The sequence below is a fragment of the Terrapene carolina genome, unplaced genomic scaffold (assembly GCF_002925995.2).
Source record: "Terrapene carolina triunguis isolate 2854851 unplaced genomic scaffold, T_m_triunguis-2.0 Scaffold247, whole genome shotgun sequence".
NCBI lineage: Eukaryota > Metazoa > Chordata > Testudines > Emydidae > Terrapene > Terrapene triunguis.
Window position 1 is genome coordinate 18,109,972 of NW_020664598.1, and position 19,320 is coordinate 18,129,291.

Here is a 19,320-nt window from a genome sequence, read left to right on the forward strand (position 1 = left end):
CAGTCTGAAGCAGGTTATGGGCTGAAGGGAGGGAAGATCCCACATGACCTTGGTCGAGAGCACAGTTTGCAGAAGGCCTCAAGCTTTGCTTGAGCTGCTCATTGTGAAAGTTATGAAGAGAGTGGAGATTGGGAGCGATGTCAGGGTAAGAGGGCACATACATGGAGGGAGGCAGAGCATGGTTATAGGGTTGATGTGGGCAGCAGAGTAAGCTGAAGTTCATGTGTCCACTGTTCCTGTCTGAGGGTGCAATCATACCATATGACATTTCAGGAACAGTCACACTGGGCCTGGTCTACACTTCAAAGTTAGTTGACATAGCTATAGTGCTCAGGGGTATGAATTTTTCATAACTCCTGAACATCGTAGAGGGTTGCTAACCCTCCAGGATTATCCTGGAGTCTCCAGGAAAATAAAAATTAATCTTTAATTAAAGATGGTCCAGTGATGAAACCTCCAGGAATATGTCCAACCAAAATTGGCAACCCTAGTACCACAGCTATGTTGACCTAACCCCCTAACCCCTAGTTGAGATGTGGCTAGGTTGACTGAAGAAGGCTACCATAACCTAGCTACCGCCCCTCAGAGAGGTGGATTACCTATAGCAACGGAAAAACCCCTTCCATCACTACAGGAGGCATCTACACTACAGTACTACAGCGGCACAGCTACAACGCCAAAGCAGTGCCGCTGTAGTGCCCACAGCATAGACATGGACCTCCTTACAGCATGGGCAGTAAGACAGCACCTTTTCCCAGTGGCTACATCTTGTGTTCCAGAAACTGAGGGCATGTCTATACTACAAACTTAAGTCAACCTATAATTAGGTCAACTTATAGCCACCACAGTAATTACTGCAGTGATTCATGTCCACACTGCCCTCCTTCTGTCAGTGGTGCACATCCTCACCAGGAGCACTTCCACCAACTTAAGAGGGGCAGTGTGAGAGGCTGCCTGCCAGAGCTCGGGCAGCAGCTCGGCTGGGAAAGAGGAACCTGGGGGGCAGCCAGGCTCTAGCTGGAGCTCCCAGGGCAGCTGGGCTCTAGCTGGAACCCTCCCAACCCGACCCTGGGGTGACAGCCCAAGTTGTCAGAGGCTTTCTTGTCAATTTCACAGGTCTATCATGGAGGAGCACAGGAGAGCTGTCACGGGTCCGGATCAGAAAGGCTCATCCTTATTCAGGTTTTAGACCTGGGTTCAGACTACTCGCTTTGATGCCACTGACTTACTCCTATAGATGCTTCTGCTTGAGTCACCTGTGAATAACTCTATTCCTTCCTCAGAGATTCCAAGGCGTCCTTTCACCTGCTCTTCAAGTCTGCTTTTGGGTATGCAGAAAATGCCACCTCTTCCTCCCACATTTGGAGACTGCAAACTTAGAATGTTGCCACATTAATCCATGCTTGTATCACATCAATCCTGCATTGCTGGAACACACCATTCTGACAGCCCTGGATGAGCCTTCAGAAACATCCGCTAGTGCAGCTTCTGAGTGGAATGGATCACTTGGAGAACATATCACTTGTGCTCCATGATATCTGCTGGCTACCTATCGAGTTCCCATCACAGTTTGAGAATCCAGAGAATCCTAAAACCCTACATTGTTCTGAAACCCAGTTATTTAAAGGATCACTTTGTTCTATCAGCAGATTGAAGGTCCACTTGGGTATCTCTGTTGTCAGTGCCTGAAAATCCGTTGTGGTGGATGTGATAAACAAAGGGGGGAGGGGGAGGTAGCTCCCTTTGATGGACACCCAGCCAGCCAGTTAGCCATAAAATCCCTCTTGCTAGCTGTTCTTTACTTGCTTTACCTCTAAAGGGTTAAAAAGTCCTCCAGGTAAAGAAAAAAAAAAGTGGGCACCTGACCAAAAGAGCCAATGGGAAGGCTAGAACTTTTTAAAATGGGAAAAGAAACTTTCCCTTTGTTTGTGGTTGCTCTCTCTAGGCTGCAGGAACACGGAACAGCAGTGCTATAAGAACAGGATTGGATTTTTGGTGTCCTACGAAGTTTGTGCATATGCTGTTTGATTAGCTGGGGGCAACAGCTAATTTCCTTTGGTTTTCTTACTCAGCTCTTCCCCGGAGGGTGTGGGTGAAAGGGCTTTAGGGTACCCCACAGGGAGGAATTCCTAAGTGCTCTTTCCTGGGTCCAAGGGGTTTTTTTGCATTTGGGTGGTGGCAGCGTTTACCAAGCCAAGGTCAGAGAAAAGCTGTAACCTTGGGAGTTTAATACAAGCCTGGAATGGCAAGTATTAATTTTTAGAATCCTTGCGGGCCCCCAGTCCCTGCACTCTGAGTGACAGAGTGGGGATTCAGCCTTGACGGTGGGCAACGCAAAGATTGTGGCTTAGGATACCTTCCTCCCACCCTCTGCTGCCCTCCTGCCTTCCAAACTTCTTGCTGCTGTCACAGCCCCAACTCAGAGAGCTTCAGATCACACTCCAAAGTTTTTGCAGTCAGTCAGTCTTTAGACTGAACATCATTTTAGTTTGTGCTTCTGGACACTGTATGATAAATTAATATTTTATGAAAGGCAGAACATTCCTATCTTTTTGGCTTGTGTGCACTGCTTCTATGTACTTCTGTTCTAGGCACCATAACGATTAAAATATGCTAAGCAGTCAGCCAGTGGCCAGTTGGATTCATTTCTTAAATCCCTTTCAACTTTGCCACTCAACTTGACCACTCACTAAGCTCACCTTTGGTGAAATAGGAATGATCAGCCAGGAGTATTATTTCCTACCTGCATCTCCATCAGCAGTTTTAACATATGCCTCTTTCTTCCCTCCTAATAGAAACCTGGTTATGAATCTGGAACAAGCTTTCATTCCATCTATAGAATCATCTATTTTGGCTCAAGATCCTTGGCCAACAGGCAAAGACAGCTACTGCACGTGACATCCGTAGCATTAAATCTCAGCTGTTTAAAAATTTTAGAAAGGTTTTGCTAAGCCAGAGTGGGCGAGAGGTGGCAGAAGTTAATTTTAGCCTAGACATGTAAAATAGTTATTGAAAGAAAGTAAAGAATCAAGTCAAAAAAACAGTGTGAACTGAATTTGATTGGACTAAATGAATTTTTGATTAGCAGTTTTCCAGGGGGTTGCTACAGAATCTTTAATATGAGAGGAAGTGTTCATATATCGACTACCAGAAACTTAATTTTAAGTGTGGAAAGGTTGCCATGGACTCCTTTGGACACCTCTTTTCTGGGGAGCACTTGGCAACTTGATTCAAAAAGTGGGCATCACCATGGTTACTGCTCCTATATACTGAGACCTAAGAGATATACTGTTGTACTGTTGAGCCTCTCTTTTCCCCACAAACCTGAAATATCCTGACCAGATGAGATGAGAACAATTAAGTTGCTGGAAGACCACAAGCAACTAGAGACAGAAGTGCATCTTCCTATCCCTTTTCTATTATTTTCTTCCACCCTTACACACCTTTGCAGGAGTTTGTCTTGTCTTAAGAGTCAGGATCAGCCTTCAACAACAGAACTGGAGAGCTGCCACCTAAAATTGACATTTTTCCCCCATCAAGAGATCTGATGCAATTTGAGAGACTTTCAAGCAAGGGTTTTAAAAAAATAAAAAGATATTCCAAGGTTGTACAGTGCCCTTCTGTACAGTGTTTTCTGTAAAATATATGTTATGTTTTGATCAGTCTTCCTTGTTCTCAGTGCAAATTTCAAAACATGGATAAAAGCATACAGAAAATCTTCTCTGAGCAGTCCACCAAGTATCACTGGGAAGCAGGGGAAATTATTTTTAAAATTAACCAACCCTGAGGCCGATAGTGGTTGCGGAAGGTTTTTTTCCCCCTTTACCTTCTGCATTGTGCTTAAGGCCAGTTCAGTGTTAGCTTCTTAAACACTAAAAGAGAGAACTGATACATCAGCAGTTTAACCTGATTGCACCCGAAGTGCATTTTATTTTCAGTGATTGAGCATATGGCTAAAACCTTGTTATGTTTCCCTTTGCACTCTTGGATAGAATCTTCAGTAGCCTGCACACAAGGTTCTCTCTCCTCTGATATAAGATCCAGCATTCAGTAAGAACACTTTCCCACCCATTATAAGGATGCTTTTGTAGATGCTACGAAATAATTTCTCATGTTTTCCCAAACATCTTGTATTAATACCGGTGCTTTTAGTTAGTCCTTAAAATGTACATTTCTTCACTTGTGGCATCTAGTAGCAGACCTGTGAGTTTCAATCTGTTTGTATGAGTGCTTCAATCATTTCTTTAAATGGCACATTTTGTGCTATACTGCAGGCCTTGTTAGCATAAAAGAAGGCTACAGCTTTCTAATCAAGTTCAAGTCTTTGCCTTTAAGTCACTTATGGCATAACTGATTGAACTTTGCCATTCTGGGGGGATGGGGTTCAAGGACAAAGACTGCTCCTGAATGTTAAAGAGTTGCTAGAGACCTGGAACAAGGACTTAAGTAATCATGGCTTCATTTCAATGACAATGGCATCAAAAGTATCTCAGCTGCAGGATTAAATTCAATATTCTGCTCCTCTACTTCAAGAGAGAGATTTAATCTTGAAGAATTCAAAGAAACAGATACTCTGCCCTTTTGGAGGTGAGCAAGAATCCTGCATTGCTAATTCTTGACAATATTTACATTTTTATTTTAAAGGAATTATCTGTTATAATTACTCAATTCCATTCAATCTCTTGTCTCCTACCATTTCCTTCAATTTTAAGCTATTACAGCTCTAGCTGAGCTCCCTCTGTGAACAGTCACCAGGCTGCTGAATTGGACCCAGCTTTGGATTCGACTTATTTTAAAGCCTATTGGTACAGAGCAGCATCCAGACACTGTCTCTTAGTCTGGCCCAGGGGTGGCCAACCTGAGCCTGAGAAGGAGCCAGAATTTACCAATGTACATTGCCAAAGAGCCACAGTAATACGTCAGCAGCCCCCCATCAGCTTCCCCTCACCCTGCTCCCAGCGCCTCCCACCCATCGGCAGCCCCACCGATCAGCACCTCCCCCTCCCTCACCGCACCTCCCGATCATCTGTTTCGTGGCATGCAGGAGGCTCTGGGAGGGAGGGGGAGAAGCGAGGGCACTGCAGGCTATGGGGAGAGGGGTGGGAAGGGGTAGAGTGGGGGCAGGGCCTGTGGCAGAGCCAGGGGTTGAGCAGTGAGCATCCCCCGGCACATTGGAAAGTTGGCGCCTGTAGCTCCAGCCCCGGAGTCGGTGCCTATACAAGGATCCGCATATTAACTTCTGAAGAGCCGCATGTGGCTCCAGAGCCACAGGTTGGCCACCCCTGGTCTGGCCTCTCTGGCACACAGACACCCTGTTTGGCACCCCCTTCTTGGGTATGTGGGACTCTGCAGTCCAGCCGCTCTAGGCCCCAAGACCAGTACTGATTCCTCTAAGTCTCCCAAATAGCTGTCATAGAAATTCCTGTCCGTTCCAGCTGAGGAATAAGGAGAGACGGACACAGCTAATCAAGCAAGGAGCCCCGGGAGGGGCGATCCGTTTATTTCAATTGCAATTGGGTTTGAGCTCATAAGTCAGCAAGAACAAAGAAAACACTTACACCAAAGCATTATATGCAGTTGACTATGATAATCTATCGCTCTATGATTGGCCAAAATTTGCCATCATTACCATACATAGTTAGCAAGCTACATGTATCTGCCCCTCTTATGACCCCTTATTGTTCATCTACTTGCCCCCTCCTTGGGTTATTTTGCAAACCAAGCAGTTAGTTATCTACAGGACGCAGGCACAGAAAGTTCCATTGTCTCCAGGTTTGGAGTTTGGCTATATTTCCTCTCGAAGGAACTTCCTGAGTTAAGATATAGCTAGCTGATGCTTCATGTTGCCCTTCTCCCATGTGTACGTGACAAATTTGCCCCCTGGCAGTTAAGTAGAATAATTTTATATCATAGCTTAAGCATGCCCTCCCCAGAGCTCCACCCTCCTGGGTATTTTGATTTACAATGTTACTCTTAGGGTGTATGTAAGCTACAGTTGCTACAGCAGTACAGCTATGGTATTGCCGCTGTAGCACCATAGCTTAGAAGGTTTCTACAGCGATGGAAGGAGTTTTTCTGTTGATGCAGTAAATCCACCACTCCAAGAGATGTTAGCTAGGTTGATGAAAAATTCTTCCATCGACCTAGCCGCATCTAGAACAGGTCAACATAACTACATCAGCTCAGGGTGCAAAATTTTTCACAGCTCTGAAAAACGTAAATAGGTAGATCTAATTTTTAAGTGTAGACCAGGCCTCAGGATCTTGAGACAGTTGAAACAAGAGAACACACAGACTTTATAAAGGAACTTCTAAACCAGATACACTTTACTCACAGACAAAGCACAAGATTTACAGATCCAGGCAAAAACAACAAGTGCCTGAAGCAAAACCCCTTCCTCGGGCATCCTTACCACTTTTGGGTTTTGATTAGTGTTTTTTTGGGATCCCAAGACCCTCCTGCTCCCCACTTCTCCTGCTCAGACTTCCTGTTCCTGGCAGTGGATGGCTGGTGAGAAAGCCCCACAGCTGGAGAAGATCTGGCCTTTAAACAGAATTGTCCTGGGGTGGATCCGTTCGAATGGAAAACCATCAAAGTTGACTACTCTTGGTGGCTTTCCCATGGTTAGTCCCTCTGCTAAGCGTAAGGATTTCTCCTAATACCACTTGGGTGTTCCAGCTCAAGATGGAGGGTACAGTGCAAAAGCAAAAGGCATAGTACAGTATGAAGTCAAAATGGCATTCACAAAACAATGAGTTTGCAGACTGATATAGACATATACTAATCTGTCACATGGAGTCAAAAAGATTCAGTGGCAAAAAAAAAAAAAATCATTAACACAGAGTTAAGGTTGCTAGGTGGTATATCACCCCTTGCAGAATGATGTGTTGAGCAAAATTCAAACTTTTGAAAGCCAGAAAAATGCACAATTAAGGTTGCCTATGACATCTTAACTCTGCATTCTTTTAGCAATGCCCCAATACAGCCCTGTTAACACACATACCTTCACTCTGCCAACCCCACAGTTGCTGAACTGTACAAGCTCTTGCTCCTGGGGGAATTCTGCACCAAAAAAAAATTCTGCGCACAATATTTTAAAATTCTGCATATTTTATTTGTCAAAATAACACAATATGATCACACCCGTTTCAATTATTTTGGTAATTTATTTCAAAATACCTGTCAGCAAGTATGTCTGTAACAATACAGACAACAAAAAAGACTCTGGAAATGTTTTTTTGTCAAATAGATTCCTTGCTAGGCATATTAATACAGAACTTGGAATAATTCATTTAAACTACAATACAGAAATGTACTTCCCCCACCCCTCAGAAGCAGTGCAAAGGCTTGGGGGAGTCAGGGGTAATGGAGGAGCTGAAGGAGCCTGGGTGTGAACTTGGAGGGTTGTTGGGTGTGGGAAGGAGAAGTATGACACAGGTGGGGTTTTTGCGGGGGAGGGATTGTCAGGGAGTTGGGGAGCCTCCCCCATGCAGACCGTGGCTGACCCTTGACTGAATGGGAGAGGCTAGCACATCTGTACCTGTCCCCATGTGTCCCTGCACCTCCCTCCCCCATCCCCATATGTCCCTGCACCCCCACTGAGCCAGCCCCATCCCCCATGTGTCCCTGCACTTCCACTCAGTCACCCTCCTCCCCCGTAAGCATGTGTCCCTGCATCCCCACTCCCATTCAGCCCCCACCCCAGTCTGTGCCCCGGACTAGCCCTTCTGAACTCCAGTCTGTGACCCCTCCCCCATATACCCCATGCTCTCCATCCCCCCATATCCTGTGCCTCCTCACCTGGCCCTGTGGGCAGGGTGCTGTGAGGAAGGCAGCCTATTCTCTTCCCTATCCATTGTTGGAGCCCCTCCCACCCGAGAGTGGCTGCTTTCTGTTCTGGCGACACAGCAGCCCCTGGTGGGCGAAAGGCGTAACTGAAACACTTCTATGCAGAATGTATTTTCTGCTTAGAAAAAAATTCTGCATGGCACATGAATTCTGTGTGCGCACGGTGGTGCAGAATTCCCCCAGTAGTAAAGCTTTTCACTTCCTTTCACTCTCACCCACAGGATTCCATTTAATACCATTAAAAGCTAAGAAAGAAGGGAAAAAAGGTTGCCCACCCCACTTCCCTCTACCCTCTTTGAACAATGCCTCAATATGCACATACTCACAGTGACTTCTGGCACTACAGATTCAGGAGATTTCAGATTCTGGTGTACACACTCACACACAAACTCCCCAGAAATAATACGACACATGCACAATTTAAGAAACACTTCCCAGCCTTTTACAGCTCCCTTACACTTATCCACAGGATACCATCTCAACCTACAGACTAACTTAATCACCATAAAAGCATTAGAATCTTTTCATATTCCACCTCACTGCGGACAGTATCGTTTGCAATAAAAGCTCTATGTCCTGCTACTGACTTAACCTATACAATTCTGCATGGAAATGATGCATGCAGCATCCTGAAGGCACACATACAAGTCTTCCCTTTCCTCAAGAGTTTGGAAAACACATCTCCTCATATCACAATCACAACTGTGTCACACCTCAAAGTAATCCACAGCTCACTCGCTCACACACAGACACTCACACTCCTCTACCAAGCAGAGCTAACTATGGTACCTCCACCAATCAGCACAGCTACATCTGACGCCGACCTCACTCACTTTACCTGGAGTGCATGCAGATACTAAATGCTTAGGCTATTCACTACTGACAATGCCCTTCATAATAAAACCCCTGTGCCCTGCTATTATATAATGTACACATTGAAATGATGCATACTGGATCCTGAAGGTACACATGGCAACTCTTACCTTTGCTCACCCACATTGGAGGATGCAAAACATATCTCCTATCATAATCACAGCTTTGTCACACACCTTAAAGTAATCCACAGAGTCCTCATATCATACATGCACTAGCAGGCCCTGCTACTGCCTCCACCATTTAGTGTAGGTACACCTAACACAGTGACTGCACCTGCAGTGTATGCAATAATTCCCATTGGCTACTGTCAGCTCCAGGGGAACATGGGCAACCTCCCCTCCTTTAATAGTGTTAGATGAAATCCTGTGAATGAGAATGAATGGGTTGTAAAAGGAGGTGAAGAACTTGTACATTTCGCCAACTGTGGGGTTGGCAGAGTAAAAGTGTTAAGTGCATGGGCAACCTTAACTGTGCATTTCCTGGTTTTCAGAAGTTTGAGTTTTGCTCAACTCAGTGTTCTGCAAGGGGATGACATCCCACCAAGCAACCTTAACTCTGTTTTAATGTAGCGTTTTGCCATTGAATTTCCCACTTTATTTATAAATAGAAAAAAAGATATGTTGTTGGTAGAAGTTAGCAATCATTTATGCAGTTGTGCGTATCATGTCCTACAATTTACATACCGAACCAGCCACCCTCTCTCCCTCCCCATTAATTGGGCCCCACCAGCCCTGCTATGGCACACCTCCCCAGCCATCCCCCGACGCATATCCCAACTGTTCCTCCCTCCAATCTGGCCTCCTCCCCACTACTGTACCCAGGCACCCCCCACTGCAAGCAGGGAACTCATCTTCCTGGTGTACATACATATCTATTGCCCTTGCTTCTTCCTTCCTGTAACCAACTCACACGCAGTGCCTGGAGCAAAGGACAATTATGTTACAGTGGATTGGTGTTTCAGAATGGTTGGAAGGTGGAGTTTGTGGCAGGGCCAGTGAGAGGAATCACAGACAGCGTTTCTGTTCCAAACAACTGAGAGAAAGATCCTCAGACCCCTGTCCAATGTACCCCATCTACAAGAAACAGGGGATGTCAGAGCTTGTAATGTTTCTATGCCATACAGTACACGTTTTCCAGTCAGCCATGAACCCTCCAATTTCCTGATTAATGTTTTTCCAACACTTATTAATAGCTTTCATACTGTCACTGTAGCAATTAGTCAGCTGCTCAGCCAAATCAGAGAAAACTATTGCAGCTCCCGGACACAAATCTCTGATGCCATCCAAATCTGCTCTCATACACTCTATGAGGTGCACAGTGTGAATAAGGCCCAGATCATTTCTGCCCAAGTGAATCACCACAATGTCTGGTAGATCCTCTTAAGTCATCAGTTAGATGCGGCAAAGTGGGCAAAACATGATCCCAACACAGGCCACCCAAATAAGCCTGTTGTCAGCAATCCCCATGTCATGGTGTACTCCTTGCTCTCCCACAAATTTCTGCAACCTTGTGATCCAGGAATCGCCAGAACCCACATGCTGGTAACCCTGGCAGCGCAACCATTTCATTTCCCTCAGAAGTCAGGGAGCCTGCCCTGTCAGTTCTAAACCTCCGCGCTGTGTCTTTGGAAACGTCACATTAATCTGCCCCGAGATCAGGAAATAGCCACTTGCCCCTTGCCCCGCACCCCAGGGGCTAGTAATATACAGATTTTCCTCAAACAACCAATCCAAGGCTTCCGTACCACCCATCCTCATTTTCCCACCCCTCTCTCTCCCCGTGCCCCTCCTCTGTCACAGCTCTCCATCTGATAAAACAAAAATGTTGGTTAGATCAGCTGCTGACTGTTCTGCTGTGATCATAATAAACCTCCCCCTAAAATACAAACACTTAGAGCCGAGACAACTTGTAGCAAGCAACATGAGTTACTAAATCTTTATTGCACAGGTGTACAAAGGTTTGGACTAGAAACATCAGCGGCAGGGTGTTCAGCAGGGACAATTATGCCAGAAAAGCATAAAGCAGATGCATGGACACCCTCTCTCATGGTTTTTTATTTTATTGGCACATGCGCACTGTAATCCTTCCAGACTATACACTACACTAGCAAAGAAGTCAACATGTTCTTAAATACCATTCATAATTTGGGTCCCACACAGACTTAGTGCACTACCTTGGGTAAAAAAAAAAAAAAAAAAAAAAAAAAACCAAAAACCAAAACAAAAGAGAAGAATGAGACCCAATAAAACAAAAGTACTCCAGTGCTGCTTTAAAGAGGGGGAAAAAAAAAAAAAAAAGACACCTAGAAACGTTGAAATATTGCTTTTTGGGGGAGGGGAGGAGCTTATATCTCTGAACTCTGGCTCAAATGACCCCAAATGTGGGTCATAAACCTCACTCTGCACTCCCATGAAGCCTAGCAAATTTCAAGAAAATTCATGCAAGCATGTGGATATTAGAGCACATAGAAGTGTTGTCCTTTAAACAGGAAGGATAGAGGGATGATGGAGGTAAAGGGCTCCTTCTGCATATTCATCTGCAGCATAGGAGGCTTGGAAAGATGTGATGTGGCCCATTCGTTTCAATGTGATGCTCTCAGCTGATTGAGAATACCCCGTGGAGATGAATACAGCCTGAAACAATAGCTGAAACATGGGAACTGCTCCATTCATCTGAGTGGGTATTCCCAGTAGCGTAGCTAGCGGGGTGCAGGGGAAGCAGCCGCTTCCCCCGCCTTTCCAAAAGCGGCCGGAGGAGCGGGGGGACGCGGCATGAGGCCCGCAGCGTGGCCTGGCTTTTAAAAGCATAAAAGACCACTCTTCAACACATAATCCTAACCAGGGGTAGTCAGCAGGCGGACAGTGAGCCAAATCCAGACCACCAAATGCTTTTGAACGGAACCCGAAATTTTTAGTTACTTGTCATTATTGTTATTTTTTATTATAATTATTTTCTCTAGAGTCTGGACCTCGACCAAGAAATTTGGACCTTGACAAAAATAAATAAATAAGACTCCCCCTGCTCTAAACTGTTTAGCCCTGACAGAGCAGTGAATACTGCCTGCATTCTAGTTTCCACGGTGGGCTAATTACACGAACTCCTTTCCTAGCTAACGTGCAACAGAATAAAACTTCCATCAAACTGGAATATGGTCCTGATAACTATAGCTTCAGCCTCTCATTCCAGCAGACTCACGAATACTGGCACCAAGAGGACAGGAATCCTCGGAAGGGGACTGGACTGTTAGCAAGATTGTTAACAGAATACAGAAACTGACAGCTCACATGACAAGTGAGCTTGTTGTCCCAGTTTAGGGCCTAGCGTCTATATCAAACACCACCAGTGCACCTTAGTTTGGTGTATTCTATTTGAGGCAGCCCTGGGTGGGTCTCAGGCCTGATATACACTACAAAGTTAGGTCAAAGTAAGTCACCTTGTGTCGCCCTAGTTGGGCCTGTGTCTAACACTTAAATGTGTCTCACCGATGTAAGCACCCGATTGCGACAACACAGTAACATCACCTCCGTAGTGGCAGCAACCAAATTGCTAAGGTCTGAACCAGTCATGGAGGCCAAGCTTCCTACCCATTCCCTGGAGATGGTGCCTCTTGGTCACAATCCAAGCACAGGACAGATCAGATATTGCTGCTGCAGTCACATGCTGTATTTCACACAGGAACCCTCCCCCTCCCCAAATGCTTTACCTGTTCTGAAGATAGGAGGGCTCATTCTTCAGGGCTGTCAAACATCTTTCACTACCATTAAACTAACCTTAAAATTCTTCTGGCTGTTATCTGTGAATAGGAGAACTACAGGTCTTGACAACAGATTACCCCATCCACATATCCCTTTGGCTCTTTACAGATTAGTCAACCATGAGAATTGCTTTCACCACTAAGTAGTTTACCAGAGCCAAAGCCAAGGACAGAACATTTGCAAAGGAGAGAACAGGCACCGATTTCCTGCACTTGTTACATGTGGTGGTTCCTAAACCTTCCCAAGCCGCAAGAAGTTTCCCTTTTCCTTTCTCCCTCTTCCCAAAATCCAAAGAGGTCCTTTGTGCCCTTTTCCAGGAGGCTAATTCCACGTGTCCTCTTCACTGTGGCAGTCCCTGGGCTACTATTAACCCACCCAGCATATGCCCCTCCTCTGCCCCATCCCAGGGTTATGTGAGACCTAGACAGACCACGACAGCCCTCATCACATCACTGGTGCCCTTTCTATATCATTGGCAACATGTTCCTGAGGGTGGAGAGCATAAGTGCCCTCAGGAGGAAGATCACTCCGCTCATTCCTAAGGTAGATTGTTTTAACCAGAAGAAATCCTCATCTGGCATTCATGTCATCATCCGGTTAAAATTCAAAGCAGACACTAGAGCACATAACATGGATAGGGGTGGGGAAACACTCAGACCTTCTTCCACTCCACCACAGACAGTTATACAGATTCCCTTGCCACTCCTGGAAGTGCAGTACCAAGCAATCTGCTACTACAACATAGCATCAAAACTTCTGTCTCTCTCACACCACAAACGCAAGGAGCTTGACACACTCAGCTGAACCTGCCATATTGCACAAGTTTCTCTCCCCCCATCACAGTGAGCTGGTGATCTGCAGTTCAGAACAGGCAGCTTCCTCCTGATAAGGCTGCTCCTTCCTGGAAACAGTAGATATAGCTGCCTTATCTCAGGGAAGAGAAGAGGCCACTTTTGCTAAGTAGCAAAGTTCTCACCTTGAAAGCCTCTCTCTTGATTGGCACAGAACACCCAAGGTTGGGGAACTTTTAATCAGACGCCTGCATAATTACTAAATCATTATTAATTATATTGGAGAGCAGAGACCTCAGAAGAAAGGCAAAGCAAACAAAGGGCCCAATGAAGTCTCCTCTGCTGTTGGAAAAAATTAGTAATTAAAAGTCATGAGCGCACTGAAGAGTGAGGGAGCAGTGTCACAGTCAGCGTTCAGAACTTGCGAGTGACTTGCATGCTAAGGAGCAGGCCCTCATCCCCAGGGAAATTACAGAGCATTGCCTCACAAAACAGCAAGTACAGAAATGAAAGAACAGCTCCTGTTAACTGATAGCTTTATTCATGCACAGAATAAGGATTTGAGACAGGGACCCCACCCGCCACCCACTGGGGCTCCCATAAGACCTCCCCTCTGCATGTCTCTGGCCAGAGCTCCCTCTAACCTCCCCAACCCCACAGAGCTCCCACAGTGCAAGGAGTAAGAGAGAACAAAGCCTCAGGTCTATCCATTCCAGCCTACATGTCAGTGAGTCAATTGCTCGACTGGAGCAATCCCTGCCCCCAGGACTCTTGCGACACAATTGCATAGGACAGCAGACATTTCACCTTGATAACCTAATCACACTATCACCCTCTCAAGATGAGGAATCTACACCAGCTAAAGACATGCTATTAGCACTGAGGCCAAACATGTCCTAGGAAACATTGAAATCATGGTCTGCCAGGGAAAAAAAAGCAAAGCCAAATGTATGGATTTAGAGAGATCCCACAACCTGAATTGGACAGGCCTAGACCTCACAATAAACCAGAGGAGTATCAGGCTGGCTCTAAAATCCAATCTGAGAAAGGACTGTGGAAATCTATCTAAACCATAAAAAAAAAAAATATACTAGGCAAATACAACCTCACTAAAGCCACTGCAAGAACTATTTGACAGAATAATTCAACTCATCTGGGACCAAAGACTAGGACTTAACAGCAAACTACATTGAATTCCCCTATAGTAAATCCTGCAAATGAACTAGGTGGACAGAGGAACTCATCCAACAACAGTTGCAGAGCAGAACAAAGGCAACTGCCTCTGCTGAGCAGTATACAAGAAAGATACTGAACTGCTGATACCATTTCAAGCAGCAGTTAAAGGCCAAAATTAGACATTTGATGAAAGCACACAAACTACTCATTCAAAAACAAGTAAAGCTAGAGACACTAGGCCCAACCTTAAAGTTCACAACATCCTGGTAAGACAACGCACAAGTTATAAACTGGCTCTTCATTCTGGCAGCGCGCGAAACCATAGTGAAACACACAGAACACAGGCAGACACTCAAATACAGTCTCAGCTGTGTACAATGTACAAACTTGGAGGAGCAAGACACTAAAAACTTAGGGAGGACTCATACTGCAACCAACATGGCTGAGTAGAGATCAAAACCAAAAGACATCTTCTGCTCTACTGCTCAAACAACAAAGAACAAGAAAAAGACACTGCAAGTTATTATAAATAGTAAGATTTCCCATTTAAAAAAGTGAAAGAAGAAAATAAGCAGAACTGTGGCAGAAATAACACTGCAGTATGTGGCAGCCTGCCACGGAGTTAAAAACAAACACTACCAAATTGCTGCATGCTAAAAGCAAACCCAGCACAGGCAACTATTTGATCATACTTAAGGCTACGATTTAGTCACGGAATCCGTGCAGGTGGCAGGGGTACACCGGAGCCCCCAGGTGCTGCAGGTGGCTCCTAGTCCCTGCGCAGCTGCCCTCCTCAGGCCATGTAGGGACCCACAGATCCCCATTTTGTCACCAATATTTTTAGTAAAAGTCAGGGGCAGGTCACAGCTTCCATGAATTTTTCTTTTTTGCCCGTGACCTGTGATTTTTACTAAAAATTAAGGCTGTCAAGAAATTTGCTGCTGGCGAGCAGTGCTGGCTTCAGAGCTGACTCCTGAGCAGTGCAGAGCTTGAGGGGGCATCAGCCTTACCCGGGAGAGGCGTGGAGCTTTTTTGGGGGGGGAGGGGGAATCATCCTCAGCCAGGGGAGGCACAGAACTTTGGGGGGGGGGGAGGAGGGGACAAGCTCCATAGCTTGGGATGGGGGTCAGTCCCAGCCCTGGGCGGCATGGGGCTCGGGAGGGGGAGGGGGGGTCAGCATGCATCCATGCTGATGATGGGTTCTGCTCGATAACGATTAAAAGCACAGCGGACCGACACATGTTCATTTTCATCATCTGAGTCAGATACCACCAGCAGAAGGTTGTTTTTCCTTTTTTGTGGTTCGGGTTCTGTAGTTTCCGCATTGGAGTGTTGCTCTTTTAAGACCTCTGAAAACATTCTCCACACCTCGTCACTCAGATTTTGGACAGCACTTCAGATTCTTAAACCTTGGGTCAAGTGCTGTATCTATCCTTAGAAATCTCACATTGGTACCTTCTTTGTGTTTTGTCAAATCTGCTGTGAAAGTAAGCGTTCTTAAAATAAATATGTGCTGGGTCATCATCCGAGATTGCTATAACATGATATATATGGCAGAATGCAGGTAAAACAGAACAGGAGACATATAATTCTCCCCCAAGTAGTTCAGTCACAAATGTAATGCTTTTTTTTTTTTTTTTTAAATAAGCATAATCGGCATGGAAGCATGTATCTAGAATGGTGGCTGAAGCATGAAGGGGCATACGAATGCTTAACATATCTGGCACGTAAATACCTTGCAACGCTGGCTACAAAAGTGCCATGCGAACACCTGTTCTCACTTTCAGGTGACATTGTAAATAAGAAGCCGGAAGCATTATCTCCCATAAATGTAAACAAACTTGTTTGTCTTAGCAATTGGCTGAAACAAGAAGCAGGACTGAGTAGACTCCTAGGTTCTAAAGTTTTACATTGTTTTGTTTTTGAGTGCAGTTATGTAACAAAACAAAAAATCTACATTTGTAAGTACACTTTCATGATAAAGAGATTGCACTAAAGTACTTGTATGAGGTAACTGAAAAATACTATTTCTTTTGTTTATTATTTTTACAGTGCAAATATTTGTAATAAAAAATAAAGTGAGCCCTGTTCACTTTGTATGCTGTGCTGTAATAGAAATCAATATATTTGAAAATGTAGAAAAACATCCCAAAATATTTAATACATTTCAATCGGTATTCTATTGTTTAACAGTGCGATTAATCGCGATTAATTTTTTAAATTGCAGTTAATTTTTTTGAGTTAATTGCGTGAGTTAACTGCCATTAATCGACAGTCCTAGTTTTTACTTTAAAAATGCAGGGATGAGAACTACATTACTTTCTGTAGCCTCATCTCTTCCCGCCCTCTGGTGGCGGTTTATGTTACTGCGCCTGACCAAACAGGTTTTTCGGAGCAGCTCATGATGCCTTCCAGCCCAGAGGGTCTGCGATTAACGTGTGTTAATTGTGCTGTGCGTTAATCGCAGGTGTTAATGGTAGTTAATTGACAGCCCTATTAAAAATATCATGAAACAATCTTAGCCTTAATCATACTAAACAAACCTGAACTCAGTCTATTTTTGCTAGGGTACATCTGGCCCTCCCCACCCCCTTTGGAACTCTGGTGGCTCTCCAAGGCCCCTTCAGTGCCACAGTCTTATTGCAGCATTTGGTTTTCTCCTGCTTGGCACTCAGCATCAGTCCCAGTCCCCTGTGTGACAGCAACATACCTGTTGAAGATATCACTAGACACTTTCTGCAAATACTGAAGTGCATCTGCAACCTGATGAATAGCCTCTTCCCTGCGCAAGTCAGGTTGGATCAGAGGGACAGAGTAAGCCTGCCCTTCCAAGAAGTGCTTCTGGGTCACTGTAGCCATTGTGCCTGTGGGAGAGAGTGTGAACAGGTAATTGCAGCATATGCAGCTCCATCTCATCACAGCCTTTATCCCAGAAACCTTATACCTTTACTCTTCTCCTTGACTTAGGCAGACACGAGAGAGAACACCCAGAAACTGGGAAGGAGAGGGCAAGCTAGGCACATCCTAGAACAGCACCATCTAGAAATCTAAAACAGTCTCTTTCATGTAATTAGCCAAAGCCACGGTGCAGTGGAGAGAGAAGGTTTTACTTTGCTTGGATGCTCCTCAGGACAAGGACTGTATCTTTGGTCTAAGTTTTGTACAGCACTCAGCAAATCAGTGCTCAAAATAATTATGCTGAAAACAAAGCATCACATTTCAGAACATAAAATCATTTTATCATCAGACTATGGAAGAACATCCTGGAGGAAGAAGAATTTTTCTCCCCTTTCCCATCCCCAGACAGACTCCACATCTGTACATTTCAGAGCCACCCAATCCTAGGAGTAAAACTTGAAATGTTTTAGTTCACGTTTATACCACAAGAAATCCAGACCACTCGCCTCCTCCAAGTACCAGAGGAGTTATGAAGTTATTGCTCAAACTCACCTCCCCTGATTTGATTACATACGAGTCTCCCATTCTAGCACTAGGGACTGAGACCCACAAGGGCAGTTCATACTCCTGGTGACCCATCGACTCTTCCCCAATACCTATAATGGAAAAACCCTACTTATTTTACATTCCTTTCATGAACAAAGCCTGGATGTTCGTAGCAACTTTTCTGTTGCATTCAGCACACACAGAAGTCTTGGAGTGCCAAAAGTCTCATCAAGGATGTGTATGAGGCCATGTCATCACTGAATCACCCTCACATCTCTACCCCAAGGGCAGTATGGGCCCAGGACAGGATCACCTAAAATTTCCTTAAATGCCCTCATGACAAATGTGTTGGTGTCACCCTGAATTGCTCCCGTAGTTTTCTGGAGGGTCTACCGTGGTTCACTGTACAAGAAGAAAAAACTGCCAGGAACCAGAGGGAGGGAATCACTACAGAAACCAGCTTCTTTGGGCACACTGAAAATGGAAGGCAAGTCTACTCATTACTACTATTTGGGAGGTAGTATGGTCTAATCGAGAAAGCACTATGGATCCCAGGTCTCCTGACCCCATCTCAGCTCTTCCATTAGCCTGTTTTGTGACCTTGGCCAAATCACTTCACCCCATGTCTGTTTCCGGCTTCCTCCCTTTGTGTGTCTTGTCTATTTAGATTGTAATGAACTTGAGGCAAGAATTGTCTCAATGTGTTTGTATAGCACCCAGCACAATGGGACCCAGACTGCACTTGGGGCCATAATACAAGTATTAACTCATTAAAATTCAAAAAGATGCTAATATGGGATGTAAATTAAGTTTAGGAGAAAGATGACAATAAAAAAAAGCCCTTAGCCTTTGTGCTCCCTCTGCTGGTACTGGGAGATATTGCAGTTTTCACATAGTCTTGTTCAGGGACCAGTCTTGTGCAAAGAACACTCTTGGGACCACACACTCTGCTGCTATCAGGGGAATTCCCCCCAATTTGCTCCTGGAGCCTAATTCAGAAGGGATGTGTTAGGTGGTGCAATTACCATATCTGTAGTGTCTATGATGGGTAATTTACATGGCAAGGGCCTGAAGAGACAGTTAGAGCAATTTATAAGAGGATGTAAAGAGATAAATTACAGTGTTTGCGGCACACACCTCAAACCATCTTTCAGCTGCACAACACATGAGTTACACCAAATAACTCTTCCCTCTAGTCACTTCTTGATGGGTAAATTACACATCAGTTCTGAATTTGTTCCCTCAGATCCAAGATTTCCCAACACATATGGTAAGGAAACACTTTCCATTTTCTTGTAGGCAAATCTGATTGTGGGGAAAGTTCACTAGAAGAAGTGGGGAACAGAGGTGTCTCCCTGTAGTCATGGCTGGTTAGTTTGCTAACAAAACCAAGATTAAGTCCAGCCATCGAAACTGCAGACAGCTCTAGA

At 44.9% G+C, this 19,320-nt stretch overlaps 1 protein-coding gene across 3 annotated transcripts in view; it reads right to left on the reverse strand.

Moving 5' to 3' along the window:
* The window catches only part of WASHC1 (WASH complex subunit 1), an 87,389-nt gene that overhangs the window by 29,719 nt on the left and 38,350 nt on the right, over positions 1-19,320 (reverse strand). For 2 of the 3 annotated variants that reach the window (XM_024217964.2, XM_024217963.2), the window contains exon 2: positions 17,157-17,310. In XM_024217964.2, coding sequence (XP_024073732.1) covers positions 17,157-17,305 — 149 coding nt within the window. In that variant the 5' untranslated portion in view covers positions 17,306-17,310. Of the gene's footprint in view, positions 1-17,156; positions 17,311-17,896; positions 17,921-19,320 lie in introns of those variants that run through there. The other variant, XM_024217965.2, reaches the window with a different exon arrangement.